This window comes from Podarcis muralis, chromosome 17 (genome assembly GCF_964188315.1).
Source record: "Podarcis muralis chromosome 17, rPodMur119.hap1.1, whole genome shotgun sequence".
Lineage (NCBI taxonomy): Eukaryota > Metazoa > Chordata > Lepidosauria > Squamata > Lacertidae > Podarcis > Podarcis muralis.
Window position 1 is genome coordinate 8165546 of NC_135671.1, and position 16895 is coordinate 8182440.

Genomic DNA, 16895 nt, shown 5'->3' on the forward strand with positions numbered 1-16895 from the left:
GGGATCATTTCTGGGGAGGGAATAGTTAAAACTCTTCTCCCCACATGCGTCAGTTCCAAGTGCTACTTGATTAATCTACTGATTAAAGCTGGAAACCTCATTTTTAATCTGAATTTAACAGTGAAAAAGGTGGTGCACAGCTTTGAACAGAGAAAAAGGGTGACAAGTATTAACAGGCAACAATTTCATATCAAATATGATGAGTCCCTGCTTCCTGGAAAGGTGAATTTTCCAATCAGATGCTCTGAGAAAGAATGCCTGAGCTGCTCATCCCAGAAGTTCAAAATTACAAAGTACGCCTTCGAAAACTTCAAATAGACTTTGTAATCATGGGATCTGAAGGCATAATACATGCAGGCTCCTGAATATATTTTTCTTTCTCCTTTCAAATGTGCAGCTTTGAGGCACATTCCATTTTCTCCTGGACAAAGAGGGCTAGAGTACTGCTTTTTAAAAATGAATATAAAAAAAGATACCCAGAATCTCAGCAGCAGAAGCCCTTGAGCACAAAAGCCTTTCTTCTATCCTCTCCACACTAACTGACATGATTCACTGCCTGCCTGAAAAGGCTTTCAGTGAAACATGTAGGTAACTGAACGCTGAACTCTGCTTTAACTGATTTTGATGTAATTTTGCTCATTAAAAATCAAGCCCAATTAGAAACCCCAGTACTTTCAAGTTAGTGCATGAAATAAATTGCTCATTCTGCCATTTCTGGTCTTTTCTTTACTTAATAAGTCTTATCTACAGTTAAGAGTTGCGGGCAAATTTTGCCTAGAGCAAAATATCAAGGCTAATGTGGAAATGTCTGCTTGGGGAAAAGATCCAAGGCATTAAATAGGCAGCAAAAAAGGGTTTTTTGAAAATACCAGGGACAATTCTTGATGCGTTGTGGTGGCAGCGGCTGTGTTCACACATCTCTGCCTGAAGTACTTCTTACAACACACTGTAGTTTAAGAAATGACAGTAAACTCTGTAGCATTATTTACAACCTTCCCTTCAGCGGGAGAAGAGGCAGAACAGTTCAAGGCAAATCCCAGGTGGAAGTACTGATTCACGTTCCGCTTCAATGTCTGTTTGTGGGAGACCAAGTTTGCTGAGATATCCTGCATCCTCAGTGTAGAGGACTGAGTTTAATAGAACCCCCTAGGTGGGATCCCCTAGGAACTAGCGGTGTACAAATGAGTCTATTTTCAGCCCATGCCACTTGTGCATGTGTTCATTCAGAAATCTGCCCTGTTTCTGTTTTTCAGTTCTTGTTACCACTTCTAAATACATTTAATTAATTAATTTCTCTCTCTCTCAAAATACACATTTCAAAATACTTTACTCTTTTTTTAGCCAAAAACTACATCTGAAGGTCCGTATAATTAAAGCCATGGTTTTCCCAGTAGTGATGTATGGAAGTGAGAGCTGGACCATAAAGAAGGCTGATCGCCGAAGAATTGATGAGGAGACTCTTGAGAGTCCCATGGACTGCAAGAAGATTAACCTCTCCATTCTGAAGGAAATCAGCCCTGAGTGCTCACTGGAAGGACAGATCCTGAAGCTGAGGCTCCAATACTTTGGCCGCCTCATGAGAAGAGAAGACTGCCTGGAAAAGACCCTGATGTTGGGAAAGATGGAGGGCATAAGGAGAAGGGGACAACAGAGGACGAGATGGTTGGACAGTGTTCTCGAAGCTACCAGCATGAGTTTGACCAAACTGCGGGAAGCAGTGGAAGACAGGACTGCCTGGTGTGCTCTGGTCCATGGGGTCACAAAGAGTCAGACACGACTAAACGACTACACAACAACAACAACAAACATCTGAATATTGGGGAAGTATGGAAGTTGGTGCTTACTGAAGCTATGCTACAAATCAGTTCATATTGGAATGTGTAAAGCTCGAATTCCTCAAGTATTCACACCTGGGACGGCTTGAGAGCTTCCTATAGTGTAGCTGTCACTCCAAAAGCCCATTTAACCAAGGAAAGTACTTCCTACCATTCTGGCAAGCGTAGCGTCCTGTGGGTTAGGATCCCTAGAAGTCACAAGAAGCAGTAGATCCTCTGACCACAAGCCCAGCACCTGATGTTTGGATTGTTGTGTAGTTAAGGGGTGAGGATATAAGGAGGGCTGGCCGATTCTTGGGTGCCCCACTCTCTACAGCGATGCTGTTCCTATTCACCTATCACCTATCTCAAGGAATGCTGGATTTGGGCGGCAGGCACTGTGGCATTTCCTGAGGGAATAAAGTTGAATGACTCTCACAAGCAGCTATGGTCAGAAGGTTCTGATGCCTAGAAGAGGGCAAATGAAAACTTGCTCGTGTCAGTCTGAGCAGCAGTGGGGCTCAACTGGATCTAAAGGGTAACATGACAGCTGGCAAGGGTTTAGCATGAAAGTAAGTCAGGGGACGCGGGTGGCGCTGTGGGTTAAACCACAGAGCCTAGAATTTGCCAATCAGAAGGTCGGTGGTTCGAATCCCTGCGACAGGGTGAGCCCCCCTTGCTTGGTTCCTGCTCCTGCCAATCTAGCAGTTCGAAAGTACGTCAAAGTGCAAGTAGATAAATAGGTACCGCTCCGGCGGGAAGGTAAACGGCGTTTCCGTGTTCTGCTCTGGTTCACCAGAAGCGGCTTAGTCATGCTGGCCACATGACCAGGAAGCTGTCCGTCAGCTCCCTCGGCCAATAAAGCGAGATGAGCGCCGCAACCCCAGAGTTGGCCACGACTGGACCTAATGGTCAGGGGTCCCTTTACCTTTACCTTAGGTCAGGAGTAGCTAACCTGTGGCTGTTCAGATGTTGCAGGACTCCAAATCCCAGCAGCCCCAGACAGCAAGGCCAGAGACGGCACTGGGATTTGAAGACCAATAATGTTTGGAGGTTCACAGGTGAGCTCACCCTGGAGGAAGCATGCAAAGCTTTCTGGCTTTCTCTGAAACCCAAGAGGATGTTGCCCACCAAGAACCTAGGAACACACCCAGAAATTCTGCAAGGGTTTCCTGTGTTACTGACAAGCAGTAGAATCTCAAGCCATTGACAACAGAACCTTCCTTTGCTAAATGAAGAAAAGTTACAGGAATTGTGTCATAACAAATACCAGTACTGTTCTACGTCAAATACATTTTTTTTTTTACAACAGAAGGACCTTGTAAAACACACCATGCCCCTTGTTAATCATTACCTGTGGGATATCGGCACTCAGGTTCCCATCTGCCCACACATCGGCAACATCCGAGTTTATCATCGTCGGTTTCACGGCAATTGTTGGCTTGGAGTAAGGCAAGGAAACTACTCCGTCATCCTCCAGAGCCGTAGGCTCAGCTTTGGCTCTGGTTCCATTCAGATCCTGCAAGAGGCCACAGCTACCTCCCAGGTCCAGGGGTGGTGCCTGCAGCTGGTGGAAGTGTCTGGGGCAGAAGCAGTTTTTGCAGGAGCCCGGCTTCCAGATGTGTTCCACAAAATCACTACACGCAGACATTTTCAATCCCACTCGCTTCACTTGGACTGCCCTCTGCATCTTGTATGTTGAGCTTCGCTGTTCATTTTGCACTCCGTGTAGCGGCTCTTAACAATTTGTCCTGTCGTGCAACTGAGCTATCTGGAAAGAAAGAACACATCGCTGCTATTAATTTTATACATGGAAATTTGAGGAAGCTCTTTCCACCATGCCACGCCTCTAAAACTTTCTGAATTTCTGCCCCTCCCCACCTTCACAAACTTAGTTCTACTTTCTGGGGTGCCCCACCCCCTCAAAGAAAACCCCATAAGCAACAGAGGAGAGTTTGCAAGTGCCTATTTGAATATGCCAGGCATCCTCCCCAACGTGAACGTTCAAAGATGCCTGAGCGCCTGTCATTAACACTATGTGGGATTTCTGAAGGAAATGACAGCACCCACAGATGAAGTGTGGAGCTGCCCTGAGGATATGGGGATATTTCCATACATCCTGCAGTTACACACAGGTCCGTGGATCTGGTTGGCCACTGTGAAAACAGGAAGCTGGATTACAAGGCCTTTTGGTCTGTTTCAGTAGGGCTCATCTTACAATGTGCAGATATTAAAAATAACTGTAGCATGAATGCTTCCCTGTTGGGTATCGTCACACACCCTTTCTTGCCTGGCAACAAGACTCACCTGGCTGCTCTGGCCCTAAATCAGGAACTGAGCAATTCCTTCTTTTTGCTGTTGCTTGCAGAGTTCCCACACAGATAGCTCAGCTGGTAAAGCATGAGACTCTTAATATCAGGGTCAAGGGTTTGAGCCCCATGTTGGGTAAAAGATTCCTGAACTGCAGGGGGTTGGATTTGATGACCCCCGTAGTCCCGTCCAAATCTACAATTCTGTAGGGCTCTTAACTGCTTCTTCTCTTGATACAGTGTCAGATAGTTCACTAATTCCAGTAATAAGCCCTGCCCCACAGCCCCCCATGCAGATACCTGCACAGGTGTCTCAGCCTATGACATGAAAAACTGCATTATGCCTTAACTAGAATGGTTGTTTGCTTACATTGCTTTTTCACAACTTGTATTTTACGTGGCACAATCCATTCACGTTAATCACTTTTAAGTCCTATTGAGTTCAGTGGGAGAACCGTTAAGCACACACAGCAAAGGGTCGTGCGGCACCTTAAAGACTAACAAATCCTCGGCACAAGCTTTCGTGGACCACAGTCCATCAGAATGCATGGAACCTAAACCTAAACTGGCATTCCTAACTATGTGTATGGGTCTAACCAGTTTCCCACATTCCATCACACTCTACCATGATCAAGAAACAGGACTGCATACAGGAGAATGTCCTTTATACATAATGGGAAACACATTACTCAAAATTCTCAAAAGAAACCCCAGGAACGGCACCCAGAGCTCTGCATGCATGGGAAATCCACTTTCCCTATGAAGCCTTTAGCCTAACCTTAGGCCAAAAAAGTACACATTACAGAGAACATAAGGCTGCCACTAAAAATGGCAGCATTTTGTTGAGGCGTTCCCCACCCCCACCCCATCACACGCTGTAACTAGGTAAGAAATTATAGATACTAAGGAGAGAATTCACATAACATATGGCTCCTTTTTCTTGTAACACACCGTCGGGGCTGCCCCAAGACATGTTGCTACCTGAATTAAAGAGCAAGGTAGTACATACCTTGTTCTACGTACAAAAGCCAACCAGACTAGCAAGTGACTCTGACTACAACACTGGTGATGGGGCAGAGAGTGCACTTGAGGGCAGAAGGCGAGCTTAGGGGATACAGGGCAGGCTGCATGGCACTTACAGCTTTGTCCGTTCTCCGCCACTCAGCATCTTCTGCCTGAAGTGGCCACCTCACTCTGCCTAACAGTAGAGCTGGCCCTGCATAGCAAATCCCTTAGTTTTCATGCCTGTTGCATCTTCTTTGCTTCTTACCTCTCCCAACAACAAATCTCAAGCTGGAAGACCCTTAGGGAATATTCCCAAAAAACAAGGAAAACTAAAACAGGTGTTTTGCTTCTCCACTGAGATCACTGGGACCTCCAAGCGCTTGACTTTTTCTGGACTGTGTTCAAGGTGTTCAGGCTGGTTGTTGTATTTTTACACATTCCACAGCTATGACCTTAACAATAAGTATCTAGAAATATACAATGCCTATTGTCCATCTGGAGATAAGTTTCATATATCTGGAGTATGAGATTCATTCTATGACCTGGTCACACCGCCTTTGCAAATATAGTGGAAAAGTAAAGAGCACATAGGAATGGGTTGGGCAACGGAAGAAATAGTTTCAGCATGAATCAAACAGGAACTTGACAAACATACGTATCACTGTCTGCCACAAAAAGAAGCCAATTTCTCCATGGCTTAAAAAACATCGAGCAGTAACCAGATACTATATCACTAATGAGCACTATGAGTACTACACAAAGACACACTGTGTGTTAATCTCAGCCCAGACCCTCCAAGTGTCCCTATTTTCCAGGAACAGTCCTGGATTGCAGAAGCTTTCCTGGTTTCTGATTTGATTCCGGAAAGACCCATTTTTCCTTAGGACGTCCCTATTTTCATTGGAGAAATGCTGGAGGGTATGGAATAAGACGTTTCCAGGCCCTTTTTTCAGCCATAACTCACAGGAACTCAGTCCCTGCACCTCTCAGGTGGGCGCTGTTGCCATTCTAAGAGAACAAGAGAGGTGTTCATTCTGTGTTTCTGCGCCTCTTTTTCTACAAAAATAGCACTGGATGTCCCTATTTTCATCGGAGGATTATTGGAGGGTATGTGAGCCCTGCTAGGCCTGCATAACCTCCATCACACCCAGCAGTTATGGTATGTTTTATGCAGACAGTAGAGCAGACATGTTGGATCAAAATGGACGACACTTTGCCATGTCTGTGTCCCTGCGGTAGCTCCTGCTTGGACTTTACATAAGGTTCACAAAGTCTCTGGCATTATGATTAGAGTAATAGGCAGCCATGAAACCAAAAGCATCACCTGTTTTGTCAAACCAGTGCGGGAAGTGTGCCAAAGTTCCCTATGTGGCAAACAACTGATACACAAAGTGTTCCCAGTTGCCCATTCCTCCCCAAAAAAGATTATGGTCATTCATAGTCTATGTGAATCTACCCACACAAATAGTAAAATTCATGGAAAACTCAGTGGAAAGGTCCAGCTCCCTGCTGCCATTGCTGATCAATATAAAAGGTGTATTTGGTTTTTAAAAGTGGTTTCTTTCTTCTTTTTGTGGAGGGGGACAGGTAGCAAGGATGTGTGTGTTGTATGGCTATTTTCCCTGCTTCTTTCTTTATGCCCGCTATCGGCCTTGCTCCGTGTGCTTTGCCCAAGCAAAGGACCACATTACAAAGCTAGCCTACAGCCCTAAGTTCAGTATATATGAATTTATATTGATCTAACATACTAAGGAACAAGCCTTCAGGAAATAATAGGAATTACAAAATCAGTAAATTGATTTAACTCTGCTTCCAGTCTCCCCAAAGGGAGGAGAAAGTGGGGTATAATATACATAGTAATAAATATGAGAGCAGCACAAGAAACAATTATTTTAAGATTTCATTTCACCATACAAATCCTTAAACTAGATAACAGCTATAGCAGCCCAGTGGCCAGGTCCACATGTCACTTTTAAACCATAGTTAAATTAAACTATGGCGTAAATAACCATAAAAAAGGCTGATCGCCGAAGAATGGATGCTTTTGAATTATGGTGCTGGAGGAGACTCTTGAGAGTCCCATGGACTGCAAGAAGAGCAAACCTATCCATTCTGAAGGAAATCAGCCCTGAGTGCTCACTGGAAGGGCAGATCCTGAAGCTGAGGCTCCAATACTTTGGCCACCTCATGAGAAGAGAAGACTCCCTGGAAAAGACCCTGATGTTGGGAAAGATGGAGGGCGCAAGGAGAAGGGGACGACAGAGGACGAGATGGTTGGACAGTGTTCTCGAAGCTACCAGCATGAGTTTGACCAAACTGCAGGAGGCAGTGGAAGACAGGAGTGCCTGGTGTGCTCTGGTCCATGGGGTCACGAAGAGTCAGACACGACTAAACGACAACAACAACCACGGTGTAAATGTAAATGCAAGCTGGTGTGCACTGCTCCTGTTGCTGCTGCGGGGGGGACCTCTGAAAATAGAGTTGTGGTTTCCTTCTCCTTAAATGAGTCATGTGCTGTAACTAAGATTTATTCTTCGCTTACAGCTTGTGGTTTGGTTGGAGGAAACAAATCAAAAGCCAAGCTATGGTTTACGTCCTGGCAGCACAAGAGGAATGAAGATCAGCTGCACATTCAGATTTACACCATTGTTGTTGTTGTTGAGTCGTTTAGTCGTGTCCGACTCTTCGTGACCCCCTGGACCAGAGCACGCCAGGCACTCCTGTCTTCCACTGCCTCCCGCAGTTTGGTCAGGCTCATGCTGGTAGCTTCGAGAACACTATCCAACCACCTTGTCCTCTGTCGTCCCCTTCTCCCTGATCTTTCCCAACATCAGGGTCTTTTCCAGGGAGTCTTCTCTTCTCATGAGGTGGCCAAAGTATTGGAGCCTCAGCTTCAGGATCTGTCCTTCCAGTGAGCACTCAGGGCTGATTTCCTTAAGAATGGATAGGTTTGATCTTCTTGCAGCCTATGGGACTCTCAAGAGTCTCCTCCAGCACCATAATTCAAAAGCATCCATTCTTCGGCGATCAGCCTTCTTTATGGTCCAGCTCTCACTTCCATCCATCACTACTGGGAAAACCATAGCTTTAACTATACGGACCTTTGTTGGCAAGGTGATGTCTCTGCTTTTTAAGATGCTGCTTTTTAAGATTTACACCATAGTTTACTTTAACTATGGTTTAAAATGACATGAAAACATTTTATTATTTCCTTCCTTCCCATCATTCTCAATTCAAGAAATCATTGCTTTATTTACTGTACACTGTGTGGAAAATGCTTGCTTTTACTTAAGCTGATTATCCAATTTACCATATGTTGGGTGTGTTTCAGTCACAAGTAAGAAAGAAAAACCTACAATCCAGCAAATGGAAGGCACAGTCATTTGGTTGCGATTATTTTATGAGGACCTCTAAAAATGTTCCATGTTTGCTTTTTCCAGAACCCCTCCCCCAAATTATGGCTCATAGTTCACGGTACAGCAGTTAATTGTTTTAGATCCCTGAATGCCGCCACCCCTAGAAGGATCAAAATTCTCTTTTCATTCTAGTAATTGGATCAGAAAGAAGACGACAAAAGGATTATAATGGAAAATGTTAATTGCCCTCATTTTAAAAACTAGCCACACTGCTAATCAAAAAATGTGATGATGATTAATTGAAAAATGTATTGTTACTGAAAGCACAAAGAAAGAGAAGGGGCAAAAAAAGAAAAAGAAAGGGTAATTAACATCTGTTTCAACTGAGCAATCAAACGACACAAGACAACTAAAGGATGGAGAGACAGGCAGACAGATAATTATCTATTTGGAATTAGTTCCACTCATTAGTACAATTATTCTGAAGTTAAGTGGCCTGAAGCTTGACGTCTCCAATATCTATTTGGAAATAGTTTTAAAACGTAGGCCCATCTTCTAATAACACAGCATAATTAGTTGCCAACTAGGGAGCTGAAGTCCTTTCCAAGTCTTTGCCCTACAGGATACACAATATTTCCTTTTTTAAAAGAAAATAACATACTGTATGAGTACCGCTGGATCAGTTGAAAGGCTCATCGAGTCTAGCACCACAATGGCCAGCAAGATGCCCATGGGAAGAAATCTCATCAAGGTAACCAAGCCCAGAAAAAACTGGTTCCATGTGTCCACGGGAAAAGCTTGATGTGCACAGCACTAATTGGCTGGAACTTGTGGCGTCATGAAAAACTGAATCTCAAACAAAGATGTGCTCTTCCAGGCCCACATTCCAGATCTCCTGGCGGGATCTCCAGGGACATGAAATGTGACATGAAGGCTGGCAACATTACATTAACCCAGCTGTATGGGAATCCCTTGCAGACAATCGTAGTGCTTGGAGACAAGAAAGTCAGGTCGTGGACTACTGCAATGCGCTCTACGTGGGGCAATGCGCTCTACGTGGGGCTACCTTTGAAGGTGACCTGGAAACTGCAATTAATCCAGAATGCGGCAAAACCGCATTGGGCTTGCCGATCAGAAGGTCGGTGGTTCAAATCCCCGCGACGGGGTGAGCTCCTGTTGCTCGGTCCCTGCTCCTGCCAACCTAGCAGTTCAAAAGCTCCTCAAAGTGCAAGTAGATAAATAGGTACCACTCCAGCGGGAAGGTAAACGGCATTTCCGTGCACTGCTCTGGTTCTCCAGAAGCAGCTTAGTCATGCTGGCCACATGACTCGGAAGCTGTACTCCGGCTCCCTCAACCCATAAAGCGAGATAAGCGCCGCAACCCCAAAGTCGGCCAGGACTGGACCTACTGGTCAGGGGTCCCTTTACCTTTACCTATCTGAAATTACAGAAAGTTAACAAATGGAAGATCTAGACAGAATGTAAACAAATGATGGTTATCAATCCGGCAAGTTTTGAATATCAGCTGTCTTTGCCATAACTTCTATATTGTGCACTTCTACAACAATGGAAACAGGCAGCTGGTTTTGCAAGGACCCCACGAGAAACACGCCCATTTAAGGAAAAATTCCCCTTCTAATCCTATTTCTCTAGCTCTATCTCATCTGACAGTTAAAAAATTTCATTTAATACATGATTTACTGCAGCCTTGGAAATAAATCCTCAAAATGACATGCCAGCGAAAGTTGTTACCAGCCCACTCACACCCACTCCATGTTAGTCATTTGTGCCTCAAACAGAAAAAGGAACCAACTTTTGTAAAGCTTCCCTGCCTATTTGCCTGGGGGCAATTGTTACTCACCACAGGTGACCAGCTGAATAGCAAGTTACTAAGCCAGATTTATTGCTACTCGGACCATGCGTGCTGTATATCCAGTCAAATGTATTCAATTTGTCAGAAGTTGTTCCTTTTTGTTTTCGAATGTGTTTCTTATCAATAAAAAAAAAACCCGGCGTGCTGAGAGCAAAATTTTTATTCTGAAAGTGTGGGCTAGAGAAAAAACTTTCAGAACCTGGATAGCTCAGTTGGTTAGAGTGTGGTGCTGATAACGCCAAGGTTGCAGGTTCGATACCCATATGGGATAGATAGCTTCATATTCCTGCATATTTCAATTAACTGATTGTGATTTTATGTAAACTGTGTTACTTTTATTGTTGTTAGCCGCTCTGAGTCAGGCTTTGGCTGGGGAGGGGGGGATGGGGATATATATATATATATATATATATGCAGGTTTTGGTGTCCTCGGGTGTCTTCCCGTGTAAAAGTTGGGGTGTCTAGGCGACGTTTCGACGAGGTCTCACTCGTCATCTTCAGGCTGGTGCTTTCGGCTTCTTGTTACTGGAACAGAGCAGGATTTCAGTGTTTGAGTTCCTATAAATACTGTTGAGGGGTGTGGTGTATAGCCTCCAATGTTCTGGGCCGAGAGGAAGTTCCCAGGCTAGTGTGCCTTTTCTTCTTTTGTTCCTTAGTTGCTTGAGGGATATCTTGAGTGATTTCTTGAGTGATATCCTGAGTACCACTTAGGTGGGTCATTAGGTGTGGATTAGTTGCTAAAGCCTTTGTGTCTTGACCTCTTGAACTTTGTGAAGAGTTTTTCTGAGAAGATGGCTGTAGTTGTGCTCTGGCTTGGCTTCGTGTATAGGGGCGAGCTGTGGTTTTGTGGCCTGTGCCAGCCAGATCTGTGTAGGGATTGCAGGGGGGTGCAGCATTGGCCATCACCAATCAACCACACCAGACCCAAACCCAGACCCTCTCCACAGATAAATTACAGACACCATCCAGTAGCCAAACCATGATGGCACCTCCGGATGCTGCACCCCCCTGCAATCCCTACACAGATCTGGCTGGCACAGGCCACAAAACCACAGCTCGCCCCTATACACGAAGCCAAGCCAGAGCACAACTACAGCCATCTTCTCAGAAAAACTCTTCACAAAGTTCAAGAGGTCAAGACACAAAGGCTTTAGCAACTAATCCACACCTAATGACCCACCTAAGTGGTACTCAGGATATCACTCAAGAAATCACTCAAGATATCCCTCAAGCAACTAAGGAACAAAAGAAGAAAAGGCACACTAGCCTGGGAACTTCCTCTCGGCCCAGAACATTGGAGGCTATACACCACACCCCTCAACAGTATTTATAGGAACTCAAACACTGAGATCCTGCTCTGTTCCAGTAACAAGAAGCCGAAAGCACCAGCCTGAAGATGACGAGTGAGACCTCGTCGAAACGTCGCCTAGACACCCCAACTTTTACACGGGAAGACACCCGAGGACACCAAAACCTGCATACCTATACCCGTGAAAATCTACGAAAGCATATATATATATATATATATATATATATATATATATATATATATATAAAATTATTATTGCAGGGGGTTGGGCGAGATGATCCTCAGGGTCCTTTCTAACTCCACAATTCTACGATTCTATTATTCTTATTTTAACCACTGGATTAAGACTTTGGAAACCTGGGTTTGAATCTCCACACCCTCATTGAAGGTCACTGGGAAACTTTGGCTGGAATGCAACTAGGTTTTACTCGGAGCGCACCCACTGAAATTAATGAACGTCACTCAGTTGGGTTCATTTATTTCAACAGGTCTGTTCTGAGTAAAACTTACATTGAATACCACCTCTTGGATTAAGCCACTCTCTCAGCCTGATATCCCTCACTGGGTCATTGTTGAGGCTAAAGCAGGTGGTTGGGTACCTTGAACTCCTTTGAGGAAAAGTGGGATAGAAATGTAATCAATAAGAACAGCGTTAAGAGGCAGCTTTTGCTAAGTTTGCAAAGTGCTATGCATACATTACCCTAGTATTGATAACCACTGCGTAGGATCTTGCCAGTACTGTTATACTCTGCGTGATAGAAATACACGACGGTGGCTTTTGTTAAGTTGTGGGTGAACATATCAGACGACACAGCGATTCTCCAAGCAGCTCTTGTTTATTCACAGGTCAGAACAGAACTGAACTGAAGGGTTCAGCCAGCCTGCTCATATAGAGTTCCAGTACAACGTAACTGTAACAACTTTCTGTAACTATCCAATCACTGAACGTCACTTTCGATCCCTTATTTGCATATGTGGACCTGAACTATCTACAGTATCCCCTTGCTGGTCCAGGGTGAGAACTTCAGTGCATAACACCTTGCCTAAAGCCAAGCAGTGAGTTAATGAGCGAAGTGGCACCTCAGTGAAGCGAGAGACTAAGATGAGAGATTAACAAAGTGGATAGCCTCAAGAAAGGCCCGTCCTCTCGCCTTCAACCTCCTTCTGCAAACTGTAATACTGGCTCCTCGGCTTGAAATTGGTCCAAGGGCCACATGAAGTTAGGCCGCAGATTCCCAATTTAGGATGCAGATTATTCCAAGGGCTACCTGAAGTTAGACTGCAGATCCCTCACACCTCAACTAGACTCATTTGTTGCATCGATTTCCATGGGATTAAAGCACAAATAACTTTGACTCCAACCTGTGGGGCTCCCCAACATAGGAAAGTTGGTTTCTAGCAGTACTCAGCCAGATGCTTCTAAGCTGGAGTGGCTAAAACATGGGCCTCCAGATGTTGTTGGACTCCAACTCCCATCGGCCATAACCAATGGTCAGGGATGGTGGAAGTTGTAGTCCATCAACATCTGGAGGGCCACAGGCAGTGTTCAAGATGAGCCAGGCGCATTTCCCCCCTGACTATCAGCAACTCGCGAGCAAGTTAAAAATGCCTGGGCATTAGGATGGCGCCTGACATCTGGAGGTGCATGCATGGGGAATCACTGGATCTTGACCGTTTTCACACACTAATACTAATTCCTGTAGAATTCTATCTGATATATATATATCTGATATCTCTGATATCTCTGATATATATATATATATAGGCCTTTGGCTTAGAATCAGTTTGATTAAATCCCCCTCTTTCTTTTTCCTTTCTCCTCCTGTGAAGAGGCTGCATCCTAATGTTTTAATGTTGTTTTTAAATCTTTTTTAAATTGTATTTTAATCAACTTGTTTTTATTATTGGTTGTTAGCCGCCCTGAGCCCGGTCTTGCCTGGGGAGGGCGGGGTATAAATAATTATTAATTATTATTATTATCGTAAAGCTGAAGGGACCCCTGACCATTAGGTCCAGTCATGGCCGACTCTGGGGTTGTGGCGCTCATCTCGCTTTATTGGCCGAGGGAGCCGGCGTACAGCTTCCGGGTCATGTGGCCAGCATGACTAAGCCGCTTCTGGCGAACCAGAGCAGCGCACGGAAACGCTGTTTACCTTCCCGCTGGAGCGGTACCTATTTATCTACTTGCACTTTGACGTGCTTTCGAACTGCTGGGTTGGCAGGAGCAGGGACCGAACAACGGGAGCTCACCCCGTCACGGGGATTCGAACTGCTGACCTTCTGGTCAGCAAGTCCTAGGCTCTGTGGTTTAACATGGGTGGTTCCAATTAACTATGGCGGCAAATAACTACTCAGCACTTCAGCCTTCTATGCAACATTCACTATTGTATCACTTCTGGAGCAGCCACCCTGTTCAATGTGCCATTTCATTACAATTTTAACTTTTCGTATCATTTCTAATCCCATCAGCGATGAATCACTCTTGCAGGCCCAGTAAAAATATATACACTGATTTTCTATACTGACAGCTCAGATACTGATTGCTCCCTGCCCCTATCAGTGTTAATGTAACTTTTCCTGGCGGACTTACATTTTCACTGGCATCATCTTTGTGCCAAATCTGCATAATCAGGCTATTTTGGAGCTGGGAATATAATCAAATCCATGCTTTAAATGTAAATTTATGCTGAGCTTTAAAACATGGCTCATACAATGGGTAATATGCAAGGGAGATGCAAGTTACATTTTTGTTTCTTCAGTTTCATTAAAGCTTTCCTCCGGCAGAAACCCTCCAAACTGAGAACCTATTCTAAGCCACCTACAGAACATATATTTATTAATAGCTATTATTCAAATATTGAAAAGTTGGCATGAAAACGAATGAAGTTTTGCAAAGTAAATGAGCAGTCCATACCACAGGTTTGACAGTATATTAGTGTGAGCACAATTCCCCCATAAGTTTTTTTGAACAAGACCCATTGAAATCAATGAGGGCTGCACAGATGTTCGTGGTTACTCTTGTGCGACTCCATAGATTTCAATGGGCCCAGTACAGGAAAACTTCCTAAAGGATGCTCCTCAAGTTTTCTCGCCCATAGTGAGAAAGGTCACACAGTTCTACCACTGCATACAATGGAAGACATTATATGAAGCAACAACAGCTATATAAATCCTAAGAATCCTATGAATATCAAGCCAACACATTATATTTCCAGGTATGTTACCAGAATACACCTTCAAGGAATGTCAGTCAAGTTGGACACATTTTTGTCACTGTAAATAATTTACACTTAGTGATGCCATGTATTATATTTTCATCAATTATTATTGCTGTTGTTGTTGTTTATTTATACCCCGCCCATCTGGCTGGGTTTCCCCAGGCACTCTGGGCGGCTTCCAACAAAATATTAAAATACAATAGTCCACCAGACATTAAACGCTTCCCCAAACAGGGCTGCCTTCAGATGTCTTCCAAAAGTCTGGTAGTTGTTTTTCTCTTTGACATCTGGTGGGAGGGCGTTCCACAGGGCGGGCGCCACTACCAAGAAGGCCCTCTGCCTGCAGAAACATTTACCGTAAATTATTATTTATCACTAGGGGGACGCGGGTGGCGCTGTGGGTAAAAGCCTCAGCGCCTAGGGCTTGCCGATCGAAAGGTCGGCGGTTCGAATCCCTGCGGCGGGGTGCGCTCCCGTTGCTCGGTCCCAGCGCCTGCCAACCTAGCAGTTCGAAAGCACCCCCGGGTGCAAGTAGATAAATAGGGACTGCTTACTAGCGGGAAGGTAAACGGCGTTTCCGTGTGCGGCTCTGGCTCGCCAGAGCAGCGATGTCACGCTGGCCACGTGACCCGGAAGTGTCTCTGGACAGCGCTGGCCCCCGGCCTCTTAAGTGAGATGGGCGCACAACCCTAGAGTCTGTCAAGACTGGCCCGTACGGGCAGGGGTACCTTTACCTTTACCCTTTTATTATTTATCACTGCAAGTAATAACTGCAATTATGCCCCACTGAAATCAACTAAGACCCACTGATTTCAAAGAGGCTGGAGCAGGGCCAACTTTATTTGGGCCAGTTCCACAATGTAGGAAATTAGCAGCGCAGTTCTCTGTATGTCCTATCCAGAAATAAGTCCCCCTGTGTTCAGTGAGGAAGTCCAGAAGCAAGCTGCAGTCCATTATCCAGGTATCATCTGAATCCTAACACATTGGGGTAAAATCCATCTTAAGCAAATATCCATGGGGGATTTAAGAACCTGCTGAACTCTCCGTATCTTCCAGCTCAGTTTAGCTCAGTTGATAAGAGCATGGTGCTGATAACGCCAAGGTTGCAGGTTCAACTCCCATATGGGACAGCTGTATATTCCTGCATTGCAGGGAGTTGGACGAGACGATCCTTAGGGTTCCTTCCAACCCTATGATTCTATGATACGGAATCAATGGAATCCAAGTGTACTTAAGCTTCAGTTGGATCATGCCCACTGATCACAATCTCGGGATGGGGGGGGAGGGTATTCCCTGGGATCACTGCACTGACTTCAAAACACTCTGGTGGAATCTACACACATATAGTGAAAATGCTTTTCTAAAAAAAAGTTTTGAAAAATACATTGAATTTCTCATAGCTCACCAGCGCCATCTAGTGTCACATTTGTATAACGCACTTTACAACACACTTAAAACGTTTCATTTGCAGCTGTATGGCTGAGTCCTCTGTATAATATCAGTAACACCAGATTAGGCTTGTGATTCCCCAGCCTAAATCAGTGGCGTAGCGTGGGGGGTGCAGGGGGGCCGGCCGCACCGGGCGCAACATCTGGGGGTTAGGGTTAGGGGGCGCAAATCCACGGGTTAGGGGGTGCAAATTACTTGCCTTGCCCCGGGTGCTGACAACCCACGCTACGCCACTGGCCTAAATGCAGCCCGCTAGGCATGCCCTGGGGCCTGTCAAGTATTTGACCCTCCTCCCCCTTATTGCAGTCTCAGACAGGTAGCAATAACAGGTGTATCATGCCCCTACAGGAAATCCACGCATGGTGGGCTCTATTTGCCTTTCTGGGGCACACACTTAATAAAGGCTTGACAAAACATTAATAATATGGTTCTTTGGTAATTAATAAACACTAACAATGTTTCTACTCGCAGTTGTAAAATGTTAGGCTGAAGAGTCAAGGAAATTGGCAACTTCAAAAGGGAACTGTGATCCAGTAACATGTACACCCAGGGGGAAAAAACA

The 16895-nt window shown here is 44.9% G+C and overlaps 1 protein-coding gene across 6 annotated transcripts in view; it reads right to left on the minus strand.

Annotated features, from left to right (window-relative positions):
• Positions 1-16895, minus strand: part of PRAG1 (PEAK1 related, kinase-activating pseudokinase 1) — an 84056-nt gene that overhangs the window by 37996 nt on the left and 29165 nt on the right. For all 6 annotated transcript variants that reach the window (XM_077920896.1, XM_077920898.1, XM_077920897.1 and 3 more), the window contains one exon: positions 3169-3585. In XM_077920896.1, coding sequence (XP_077777022.1) covers positions 3169-3504 — 336 coding nt within the window. In that variant the 5' untranslated portion in view covers positions 3505-3585. The remainder of the gene's footprint in view (positions 1-3168; positions 3586-16895) is intronic.